A 12,409-nucleotide genomic window follows, 5' to 3' on the forward strand; every position below is an offset into this window, starting at 1 on the left:
CTCTAAATTTCCCCACTGCCTCCTTAATTAAGATGCCTCCAAACAAACCCAATATTCCTCCTGCAGTGGTTTCCAAAGCCATTTAAAGGACTGTTTGGTTCTCATATGGCCTAATGCCTGCCTTGATAAGGGAAAACCACCTCTGGATTTCCCCCAAATGCTCTGCTGCAGTCCCAGCTCTCTCTGATTGTGTGAACTGTCTCCTCACCATCCTTTTTTACATTATTAAAAATAGAGACTGTTTCATTGCAAACTGATTTCCCTTGGGCAATGAGGCAGAAGCTGGTGCTTCAGTTTCTTTTTTAGCTTTATTTCTATCTTTGGATGTTCAGGAGATTCCTCCAAATCATTAACATGGAAGCATGGAATGGTTTGGGTTGGAGGGGATCTTGGAAATCACCTAATCCCTTCCATTAGGCCAACATGAATGAAAGAAAACATGCTACTGAAGCCTACTCCACTATCAGTGAACTCCTAGCTTAGAGATAGATGGAAAGACCCATATATATAGACCTAGACATAGATATGTGGAAAGATCTGGTAAAAATGATCCTTCAGATCCATAATTCCACCAGCTCTCCATGCCAAGTTGGTTTTTCAACTAACCCAGGATTTAGTGCAAAGGGCAATTAACACTTTTCTTGATTCACTTGTTCCAATCAAATATTTGGGGACAGAAAGAGAGCAAATAAAGCAGAAGCCAAACACAGGAATGGTGGAGAGATGAGTGTCCTCCACCAGCAAACAAACAGCAAGCAGCAGCACTGACCACTTGGATCCAGCAGGGTAAAGCCCCTGGGAAGCCTTGAGGGATGAGATGGGTTGATGAGGCATCTTTAAGCCAATTATGCCATTTTAAACTATTTTCAATTATTCAATGGACCAATTTGCAGCACTCAATTGCTCTTTACAGCCCTGTACTCTCAGCAGAAGCAATGCACTCTGAAAGACATTAAAAGCTCGCTGATGAGAAAGGCCACATTTCCTTGGTTTTGTGCTCATTTGGGATCTTCTCTTTCCCAAAAACTCAACATTCCACACTTGGAGACACCTCTCAGTCTCTTGCCCTCTGACTTCCAGCAGAGGAATTGCATTTTAAGAAAACCAAAGTCTTAACACACTTTTGGAGAACACCCATTGCTCCCTCCTCATGGAGCTGGGAATTTCTTTGCCAAAACAGGGTGATCTCTGGTGATGTTGCTTAGAGAAAGTTAAACTTCTGGCTACTCCTTAGAAAACACTGGAATATTTTGTCTTTTGGTGGGAATTTATACACAAAGCAGCTCATGGCTCCCAAGGCTTAATAGCTCCCCAAGCAACTCCAGTGTGGGAAGAAGGATCAAGAACTCAGCTGGGAAAAATCAGTCATTTGGAGTTAAATATCCTATGGTTGCTTCTTCTCCATTTATCCCAAAATGAAGAAAAATAGATGTGCAAAGGCCACGGTATCCTGAAAGTGAATCAATCCCAAATTAACACAGTCCTGAAGCAGAGACAGCTATCCATAGAATACAGATGGCTGAGCCCCAGCTGCAGTAAATATAGGGGAAAAAAACCCCATTAAACTTAATGTTGCAGATATTTTCCTTTCATTATTATTCCACCATTTCAGAAAATGAATCCAAATCACACCAAGTTGGGTTTTTTTAATGTTAATCAACCCAGAAATGTAAGTAACAGGCAGCTAAAAAACTGTGCCCATAACATAGACACTGAGTCACAGTATCATCAGTTTAGAGGAAAAATGGGTTATTTCTGCTCACAAAGAAGGATCAGAATTAACTCTGAAATAATGCAAGTGTGTCAACTTGGGATACCAGGGAGAAATTCTTCCCTGGGAGGGTGGGGAGGCCCTGGCACAGGGTGCCCAGAGAAGCTGTGGCTGCCCCATCCCTGAATCCCCCATCCCATCACACCACACAAATCTGAGGGATGAAGAGATGAACAGAGGAAGACCAGGTGAAGGATGTAGGCTGACAGAGCCTCCCATGCTCCAGCCTGAGTTTTCAAATCACTTGGGAACATCTCAAACTGCCAATTGTGAAAAACCATTCCTACTTCTGTCCTTCAGCATGGCACAAGTGGGATGCCCAAGCTAGAGAGCTCTCCCTGTGCCAAGAAGCATCAAGGCTTGTGTTTGGAAGCTGAGATATTCCTTGGAAGATGCTGCTCAGATACATCTTGGAAATGTCACACAGCAGTGACTGGGCTGGCAGAAAGGTAGGAAGACATCCCTGCTCCAAAGAGTGAGGGTGAGATGGACCCATGGAGGGTCTTGAGAGACTGAAGATAAAATTAACATGAACAGGACTACAAACAAAAATAGTCCTATAAACACAAAGCAACCTTTTCTTGTGGGAATGGGCCCTGTGGCACAGGGCACAGCAGGATGGAAGCACCACTGGTGAGGTAACAGGTTTCACTCATGGCAGGGCTGGGGCTGAAGACTTTCCTGTCAGCCAGGAATAATTTATTCAGAAGTCATGGTCCAAAGGGACCCTGGGGATCCCAGTGTGGGAGAAGATGTCCCTCTATCCCAGCGACATGCATAGAGCTCAGTATTTGGCCAGAACCCAATTTCCAGAGTTAGATGGCTTGAAATTGATTCCCTACACACAGGACAGAAGAAAATAATAACTCAGTCTATTCTAAATGAGAGTTACCTGCTGTGATGGGAGAAGGAGCTGCAGGTCTGCTATGAGAGCCCTGGCAAAAGGCTAATTATTGTGGCTTCAGCCAATGTTATTTAACCCTCCTGCCAGGAGAATTAAATCCAGACACAGCTACAGCCCAACTGTGGAAACAACACCAATTTATTCTTTTAATGCCCAGCTCTCCTCAGTACCTGTTAATGAAGGCAGAATTAGTGTGCCTTGACAATGGACCACATTTGCTGGGAAACTGCAGTCACTGGCCATGGAAAAGCTCTTTTTCTCCTTCCTCCATTTGTTTTGCAAGTCCCAAAGCAAAAACCTCTTTGGTCAGGGAAGCCATGTCCTTGTTTTCCTATAACATTCAGAGGATCCTAGGGAAATTCCATCAGAATTTGCTCATCTTTCTACTTCTGCCCCAAAACACAACAGAAGGAGCAACAGAAACTGTGGAGTTTCCTCAAGGCCCCTCAGCTCTCATTGCCTTTAACAGAAGGCTGACTTTCTGAGGCAGCTAAAAGCCATTTTCTCAGTTGTTTTAAAAGAAAAACTTCACAGAAATACAGCAACCAAGGAGAACAGACAGAGCTGGAGTGAGAAATGGCTCGTAAATAAGATATGGTGACAGACTCATTTCCTGAGCAATGTGCAAACAGCTGCCTGAGAGCAACATGGAATGAAGCCTCCAGCCCTCTCTCCTCCTCTCACTCCCCATTTCACAGAACTCAGCTGGAGGGAGCTTCAGGTCAAGCTGCAAAGACAACTGAAATGAGGAGTTTGGGGAAGCACGACACAGAGCCCTCGGGGCTTCTTGTTTGCCAAGGCTCTCATTGACCAGTTTGGAATCCAATGAGCCAGAGCAGACCATGATGGATCTCTCCCCATCATTCTCCCTCCTGCCTTCCCCCTCAGACCCAATCTCCCACTCCTCCTTTTGATTATCCTGCTTAGTGCTCAATATGCCACCTTCCTTTCCCAATATTTATTTGGTTTTATCTCTTTGGTGTAATCTACAGCTCCACCTTGTCCAGATGCTTCCTTAATGTTTGGGTTATTTAAACAACACAGGGAGAAAACCAATATTGAACTGTCACATTTAAGATTTACTTCCCTCATTCTATTTTATTTATTTATTTCTCTATATTATTTATTTATTTCTAGGGAAAAGAACCCAGTCAGGAACTCCTGGATTCCTGCAAGGCAATGTTCACTGGTCAGAGAGTAAACCAGTGGGGTGCAACACTGAGCTTTCTATTTTCTATTTCTAAGGCTTGGCTGGGAGTTTATTTTACAAAAGCAAATGCTTTAAAAATGAAACCCAAACTCTTCCTCTGGGGAATCACTGTTTAACAGGAGCTCCAGAGACATCCCTCCATCTTCAGTAATCATTTAGCAAATTCCCCAATGTCTAAAAGTCAGCCTCAAAGCTCTAGAATTTTTTTCCTCCTTTTCTTTTTTGTTAATTTTCCTTTTTGCAAACCTTGCCCTCAAAAGCCCAACTTGGCTCCTCAAAGCCAGCTCTGTCTCCTCATTAATCTAACTCCCCTGTAACTGTGGACACACTCAAAAGCCCAAGAACAAGAGGAATGAAACCCTGTCTCTCCCTCACAGCCTGCAAAACAAGGCTGGCTGCTCCTCCAACACAAGGTGGTCCTTCTATTTTCTTTTATTCTCACAACAAACAAGTTAAAGCAAAGCAAGAACAATTTCTCTCACTGCTGCCTGTGGAAGCACATGAAATTAATTTTGTGCCCTGTGTACTTGATTAGGGGGTTGTTCACCACCAGCACAACCATAAAAACAAGGGCAAGAGTGTTTTCCAGACCACACTCAGTAATGTGATACCAGGGGTTTGAGAGCTCATTGTCATCTGTGGAGGCTCAGATGAAAAGCCCTCATTACACAAGTGAATACCTGAGATCATTTTGGCACAGCCCAGATGAATGCAAGAAGGGAACTGCAAAGGTCTTAAGAGCCAGTTCAGAGACTCAGTCAAATAAAAAAAAGGCAAATTAAAGTCATAAAACAAATTCCCTGGCTTGAACCAGCTTCATCTCTCTGTTTGTTTTCACAACATGAAGGTCACACACAAGTCTGCCCCCGCCAGGTCCATCTGACAACAAACAAGACCTTGAGCATTGCTGCTTCCCAGGAATAGATCCTCAGCTAATGAAGAGCTGCCTCTGGTGTCTCCTGTTACAACATGCAAGAACATGGGGGGAGAATAAAGCACCTGTTGCTGTGACAAAGCATCAGGGATTAACCCAGCTGACTCCCTGAAAGGCACTGGGCAGGCAGCAGTGGGCTCTGCAGGTAACTGGGAAGCATCCAGTTTTTTCATTTCACAAATCAGGTCAGCATGGAATAGATACTTACTAGATTAGATGGCCAAGTTTTCTCTTTTTAAATCTGAAAATGAAATGTCTCAAGTTTATTTGGACAGTGGCTTATTCCCCCTTACCCCACACTTTCTAACAGGGCTGAGAAACTGCCATTGACTATCCTGTTTATGACACAGCACCTTCCAAACAGTCAGAGAAGCTCTGCAAATGAGGTTTTGAGCTTGACTTCCATGTGAAGAAAGTCTAGAAATGCCATTTGACATTATCAAAGGCTTCAGTTTCACTGGTTCTTGCCAGCAAAGCAAACTTTTCAGTGCTGGCACTTGGAGTGCAGATGACTTTGCTGGAACAGATTAGCAGATCATGGAAATATCACAAATGCAAGTCAAGGGCAGCAGGGTGAAAAGACAGAAGGTATCTAATGATACTGCTTGAAATGTAAACAGCTTAACTTCCCTCCTCATTGGATTACATCACTCACAAACCCAAGCTCACCCAAGTGAAAATACAGCTGGAAAAGGGAGTTTGGAGAGGCGAGAAACCACTGAAAACCTGGGAGCTGTGTTCATCCAAATCCAAGAGAATATCACATGAACACAGCTCAAGAACACATCTCCATTTACAGATCTGAACAGCAGGTCAAGTGACTCATTAAAAAAAAATTTGTCACATTTCAAAATGAGAAATAAATCTTCAGAAGTCATCAATCTGCTTGTCTTCCCAAAGCACTGGAAGCTCAGGCTAAAGCAGATCACAGCAATTGCTCAGCTCGAGTTGCAGGCAATCAAGAAAGCCTTTTAGGGAAATGCATGTCAACAAGTATTACTTGTGAACCCTGAAAACTTCAAAAAAGCAGGAATTGCAGGGAAGATCCCTGTGTACTTACTGGAAAGGACCGTGGTGAGGAAGATGTAGTCGGAGAAGGAGATGAGGCCGCATTCTCCGAGCGCGTAGAAGATGCTGTCCTCGTCAGCAAACTTCTCCCTCTCCTGGGACAACTTCTGGTCATCCACCCCAGCCACATCCCAAAGAGAGCACAGAAAGCACCGGGTTAAACACAGAAATGGATGGCTTGATTTGTATCCTTAGCACCAACAAGCCATTCCATGGACACACACACCCCTACTATCTCCATCCATATCCGGTGGACCTTTTCCAGCCTTTGGATCTGATCAGAAAAATTCTGCAAAGATCAGTACTTCCCCATCCCAAATAGGATAAGGAATTGCATGGGATTCCTTTGTTAGTTCAGCCCAGCTGAAATAAACATAAATAAAACTATGGCCAGTTTTCTTAAAATCTTTGAGATTAGTGGTAAAAAACTCAGACCTTAAAACAGGATTCAAAGAGGAAATTGTATTGCACTGACAGCTTTTTAGTTAGGCTCTGTTGTAGAAAAGAGTCAAGAAAGGACTATTTGACATGAATATAAAGTCTGATCAAAGTTATCCAAACTGTGTGTGTGTGTGTGAGCTCACAGGGAGGACCAGCCCTGAAACCAAACTCAATCTCCCTCTTGCTCCAGTTCTTTTCCATTTATCGGCTCACAATATCTTACTAAGCTAAAAATCTGAGTCCCTTTGATCTGCAGAACCCCCAAAGGCTGAAAAGGATCCATAAAACTGTTAGGGAATCCACACTGGTGACCCACTTTAAGGACACAGCAGGAGGAGGCACACACACACAGAGGAGAATCAAATTAATACACAGGAGAGTAGGGGTGGGTGAGGTTATTCCATGGAAACCAGGCCATGCAAGCACACACAGGCATGGTGAAAGCAAGGCTGGATTTAGGAATGGTTTTAGGAGAAAACCACCAACAAACACCACCACAAGAGGGTCCAGCTACACAACTGTCCCCCAGCGTTACCTCAGTCTAGCGGAGATCCCATCATATACAAGATAAAGGAAAGAAAACTGGTTAACCAACAATAAAACAAGCAGGCAAAACATCACATCAAGTTGAATGGTTAGGCTTGCCAAGAGCAAGGAAAGTTTGGAGCAACCAGGTGGTTGCTGTGACTGGAAGCCTATGGAGATATCCCAGCAAGTGTTAGCTCATAGCTTCTCCTCTGTCTGCAGCTGATGTCTCTCATCCACCTCAAGTTTTTGGTTTTTTAATTTTTTGTTTTTATTTTTTGAGAGAGAACTCACCATTGTATGTGATTGCAGAGTGGGGATGAGCTCAGCTAATAATTTAGATGAAAATTTAACCTGTATCTGGCTTGGAAACCACAAGAAAAAGAGACAAAAATAATCACACAGATCACAAAAAACCCACAGTTTCCAGGGAAAAAGACTTCAGTTCTATTGATCACATAAAATTGTTCCCAGTAACTCTGCCTTTACCACCTGGAGAGCACAAGGAATTTAATAAGAGGTGAGTCACTACCAGCAGACAACAGGCTAATGGCCTTCATCTGATGCAAGATAACAGCCATTTATGATTATGGGGTACCAGGTTGAAATATCATTTCCTCAAAAGATGCTTTTGCTTCCATTCCCATCAAGATGGATCCAAAGCAAAAACAACATTGATGCTGATGTGAAGAACAAACATCTGGTTTTCATTTGAACCAGAGGCAGTATTTTGGGGAGAAAGCAGCTCCCTGTGACTGCTGCTGGAGGTGCTGCTAGCAGCATCTCACCTGCTCCTGTGATTTATTGCCTCTCCCTCTGATTGCCTCTCCTGAGCAGCATTGATCATAACCTAGCTATTGGCATCTTGCTTGAAGAATCCCATGAAAAAGTTCCAGAAGGTGGTTTATTAATTTTTATGGGTTTCTTTGCTGCACTTAAAATTCATAGTCAGCATCAAACAGCTCAAAATATTCCTCCTAGGAGGAAAGCACATCCACAGATTAACAATAAAAGAGGATATTAAGTTAGTTGGTCTCTGAAATATAAAGACAGATGGGAGGGAAAATCATTTACCCACTTGCACCTTCCTTTGAACAAACATAGTAAAAAAAAGTTATTTATTTATATTAAAACCAGCATCTACTTGTCACTAACCCAGGGAACACAAGCTGTAACTACAGTGCTTAGCTGCCTGTAGCTTGTGGAAAAGGGAATTCCTCCCCCTGATTTTAAGAGAAAATAACAACTGCCCTGATCAATCAGATGTTCAGGTTCCTGTCAGTAGAACAGAAGCTTTAAAGATTTCCCAGCTCTCCCATTCATTTTCCTCTGGCTCAGTGAGAAGCTGTGTGTTTGACTGCTTTCCATGAACTTTGTGGGAAGCTCACCCCACTATGGGAAAGGCTCAAAGCATCCTTTTCCCAGCAGCTGTTCCCCACCACCAAACACTGCTGCAAGGAATTATATCTAACCCCCAGGAAAAATAATATAAAATAAATCAATCTACCTATTTCACAAAGCACAGTGTGGGCTGCTGTCACCCCTCAAAGTTCAAGGTGACTGACCCAAAGTCAGTCCTCCCTAACACCTCAAACCACCCTTTTCCACACCCACCTTCCTTCCAGCACACTCCCATTCAGCCAGAAAGGTGATGCTTGCTATCAGAACACCCAGGGAAAAAAAATCCTTTTCCAAACCTCCACCTTCTTTTAGAGACCAGTCATCTCCACAAATGAATTATCCACACCCTTTTGTATCTGAGCACAAGGTAATCCTCAAACTGTTCAGTTAAAACAGTCAAATGTCTTCCACTTAACTTTCTTTTTTCATGTTAAATCCACTCCCAAAACCAGAGCAATTGGTGAAGATCATTCAGCACACCCCAAAAAACCCCATTTAAACCTGAGCATTCACGAGTGAGCAAGCCATGGGGAACACTTTACAATTATGATGTATTTTTTAACCAAGCAGTAGATTCATATTTAACAAGCACACAGACGAGCAGACATCCAAATTAACATGTAAAAGGAAAAAGAAATCCAAATATCTCAGTGCTTTTGGCACAAGCATGGCTGTGTAAGTTCAGTGAGAAGCCACCAGTCCAGTCTCAGCGGAACAAAACTCGTGACAGGTGTACAGGCAGATTCTCTTACAGTTCCAGACACTGATGACAGGTCAAAAAACTGACTCAAATTCAAGATACTGAGCTTGCTTTGCCCTTCCCAGCTCAGGCTCCAAGCTCAATCAGCACCAAGATGTGCTTGAACAGATCAATGCAGTGACAGAGCTTCCCCAGACCCATGTGCTAGAGGAAAAATTTGTGTGCTGCATGCAGGCAACTCCCCAGAGTTCTTGATGTACAGGCTGGCTGCAAAGCACCCAAAGATACATCACAAACTTCACATATTCCACCCCAAAACTCATCTGCTGCTGAAGCCTCCCTTAAGTTGAGGACATGGTACAGCTTTCAACTGGGATTGGTGGAAAACCCCCAAAGAATCCTTATGTTCCTCACCAAATATTACCTTTATTTTGGATTTTCAAATGGTTTTCTCAGGGCTGAGTGAGGAGTGAAACGTGGTAATATTGAATTATGCAAATGTGAAAAATAAAGGTGTGGTTTTGCACATGGAGGGATGCCTTCTCTGCAGAGGCAGAGATGGGCACAAGGTGCTGGTGCTCCCACTCCTAATGCAGGACTAGAAAAGCCTGACCACCTAAATCCTGGCAGCTCCACTTCAGCTGGCATTCCAGAAACTACAGCATTTCATTCAGGAAGAACACATTCTTGGGAAATTCCTCAGAGCTGCCAGTTTGGGTTTCCATCTAGAGAAGGAAAGGACATTCTGGGCATCTTTCTTCCTGTAACTTACATTTCAGCACCACATTTGCACTTCCATGAACCAAAGCTTCAGGAATTTATCAGCCCAATGTGACCACGTATGCCTTCCAAAACAACACTAAAATAAATATCCATGAGAGATAATGGGTCTTTCTCCAGAACCAGGAACCAATTCTGTCAATTAGCAAGGGATTTTAGGTGAAGAATAAACCACCTTTTATTGACAAACATCATTGTACTTGGTTTGTTCCTTTTGAACAGAAACATTTTCAGGTGACCATTATTGTATTGAGCAAATACAAACCCATGAGTGTAGAGTGAAGTCACCTGGATGCTAAGCAATTCTTTTTCACTCCCAACTGACCATTTTCAGTTATTATTATTCATTATTATAAGACATTAAGACATCTATAAATGTATTTCTTTATTTCCTATTAATGTATTTCTTTCTTTCTTTCTTTTCTATTAATGTATTTATTTCATGGTTAACTGTAGGCATGTAGGAAAAGAAGTCCTATTTGCCAGCAGGACAAGTGTGGATTACTGCAGCTTTTCCAAAGCAGGGCTGTTGAAAATCCAGGGAAATAAATACTAAGAGACTTGGTAACAGACAAGGGAAAACCCTTAATAAATTCCACTGCAAACCAGCTTGCTGTGGTAATTAAAAATATGAATGCTTTCAACTCTGCATCAAAACACTCAACTGAAAAAAAGGAGGATTTTAAACTTTGCTCATTTTTTTAAGATTTAAACCTTAAAGAGTCAAAGCCATGTATCTAAAGATTTCAGGCACCTCACTTTAACAAAACTGAATAAAGAAATAAAAAGGCTTTCAGGATTTGATTTAAAAATTGAGCCTTCAGCCCAAATGTTCTTAAGTCCTTTAGGGGAAAAAGAGATAGGAGAGGTCCCTCTGCACTATGAAATATGGACAAAAATGGGACTTGGGGGAAAATTGAGGGATTTAAGAGTTTTTAAAGTCAGTTCCATAATGTGGATGCAAAATAAGTGATTTTAAATGCACCGCCTGGTTTTTTTACATCACTTTTTCTACATCATTAAATAAGAAAAAAAGTGTTTGAGGCTGTGATGAAAACAGCACAAGGACCTTTTGAAACTCATAAACCTCTCTTAGCCATGGGAAAGCTCACATTACCTGGAGCCACTAGGAATGATAATTTCCTATGAAGTCTGCAGACCAACATAGGCAAACACAAACAGGTTCTCCATGGCAAATTGTGGTGGCTGAGTGCTGACCTATGAAAATCTTAACATTTACTGTTGGCAGATAACACTGCAAAATTGGCAGATAATACCTTTCAAGAGCATATTTTAATGGAGAAGTTTTAAAAACTTTTGATTTTGGGGGATTATTTTATCTGTGTATCTACAGAGGGGCACAAAAATACAGAGCTGGACATGGGTGAGGCTGTCCTGGACGTTCTCTCACTCCAAATTTGAGCACATGCAGAGAATGAGAACTTGGGCAGCAATTCTTACTGCAGGTGGATTCCTGTGACTGGAAAGAGAAATCTGCATTCCCTCCCTTCCAGCAAGGCTGTAAATATTCAAACCACCTTTCAAACAAAGGGCACCTGAAATGCAAGGCCAGCATTCTGTACAACCCAGAAAATAACAACACAGACTCTCCCAACCCGTGGCAGGCAGCAGAGCCACTCATGCAAGGGAGAAACCCCTGCAGGAAAAGCAAATAGGAAATGCCTTGGAAAAGGGACAGTCTACACTTGTGCTCCCCTCAGCCCTCTGCAGGGTAATGAAATCACAATCTGCAGGAGCACTGGGGCATTTTGCATTGAAATTTAATGGGGAGGACTGAAATCAGGCTCCTTGATGGCCCACATCGAGCTTCTAAAATGAGCCGAGTTTTGCCACCTTTGAATTTAAATGGTTGTTTATGTCTCTGAAGGAAATTGGGATGCTGCTCTCCCTCATCTCAGCCTGCATGACCAAGATGAACTCATTGTGTTGCTCTTTCTCTCAGGCAGAAATCCCAGTGTTAAAGGACACCAGGAGGAAAACAATCATTCTCTATAAAAAGTGATTATTAAACATTGGCTCAGTTGATGAAGTTAGGGCTGTACACTTGGTATTCACCCCCAAAATCCTGTCAATTCTCTTTCTCTCTCTCAGTGCTTTTTTTTTTCCTTCACCTGTCTCTCCCATCCAGATTTTACCTCCTTTTGTAGCCAAGTGAGTTCAAGCATCTCCTAAAGCACTCCCTGCCACCCTCTTCCATACTAACACCATGTCACCCAAGGACAGAGCTCTCACAGCTTTGTTTTGTGTCCCTCAAGCATTAAGCATTAAGCTAACATTGAGCAAAATTATCAAAGAAATTAAAGCCAGAAATACCCAGAATTCATTTTTGATTAAAAGACTGCCTACTCCCACTGAGGGCTTATTACCAAGTTGTTTATTTTTACCTAACTTTCCCTCTGGATTTCATTAAGGTCACAAAGCTACAGGGCAAACTCAAAGAGCTTGGAGATATTTTCCTCTTTACTTACTAATACTGAATGAACTCCCCTTTGGTTTCTAGTACTTTTCCCTACTAAACATTTTAGGAACTACAACAACTAAATATCTACTACCTAACATATTCTTTAATACAGTTCACTCTACATAATTCTGTAACTTGAAAAACTCAAGTTTGCAAATGTAGCCTTTCCCAAACCTACACACCTTCAAATAGA

The 12,409-nt window shown here is 42.3% G+C and overlaps 1 protein-coding gene across 6 annotated transcripts in view; it reads right to left on the reverse strand.

Moving 5' to 3' along the window:
* Window positions 1-12,409, reverse strand: part of MICU1 (mitochondrial calcium uptake 1) — a 90,897-nt gene that overhangs the window by 38,553 nt on the left and 39,935 nt on the right. For 3 of the 6 annotated variants that reach the window (XM_059850977.1, XM_059850972.1, XM_059850973.1), the window contains 2 exons: window positions 7,148-7,213; window positions 5,880-5,994 (listed from right to left, as the gene is read on the reverse strand). In XM_059850977.1, coding sequence (XP_059706960.1) covers window positions 5,880-5,994; window positions 7,148-7,213 — 181 coding nt within the window. The remainder of the gene's footprint in view (window positions 1-5,879; window positions 5,995-7,147; window positions 7,214-12,409) is intronic. The other 3 variants (XM_059850974.1, XM_059850976.1, XM_059850975.1) reach the window with 3 other exon arrangements.

Source organism: Haemorhous mexicanus, chromosome 7, assembly GCF_027477595.1.
Source record: "Haemorhous mexicanus isolate bHaeMex1 chromosome 7, bHaeMex1.pri, whole genome shotgun sequence".
Taxonomy (NCBI): Eukaryota; Metazoa; Chordata; class Aves; order Passeriformes; family Fringillidae; genus Haemorhous; species Haemorhous mexicanus.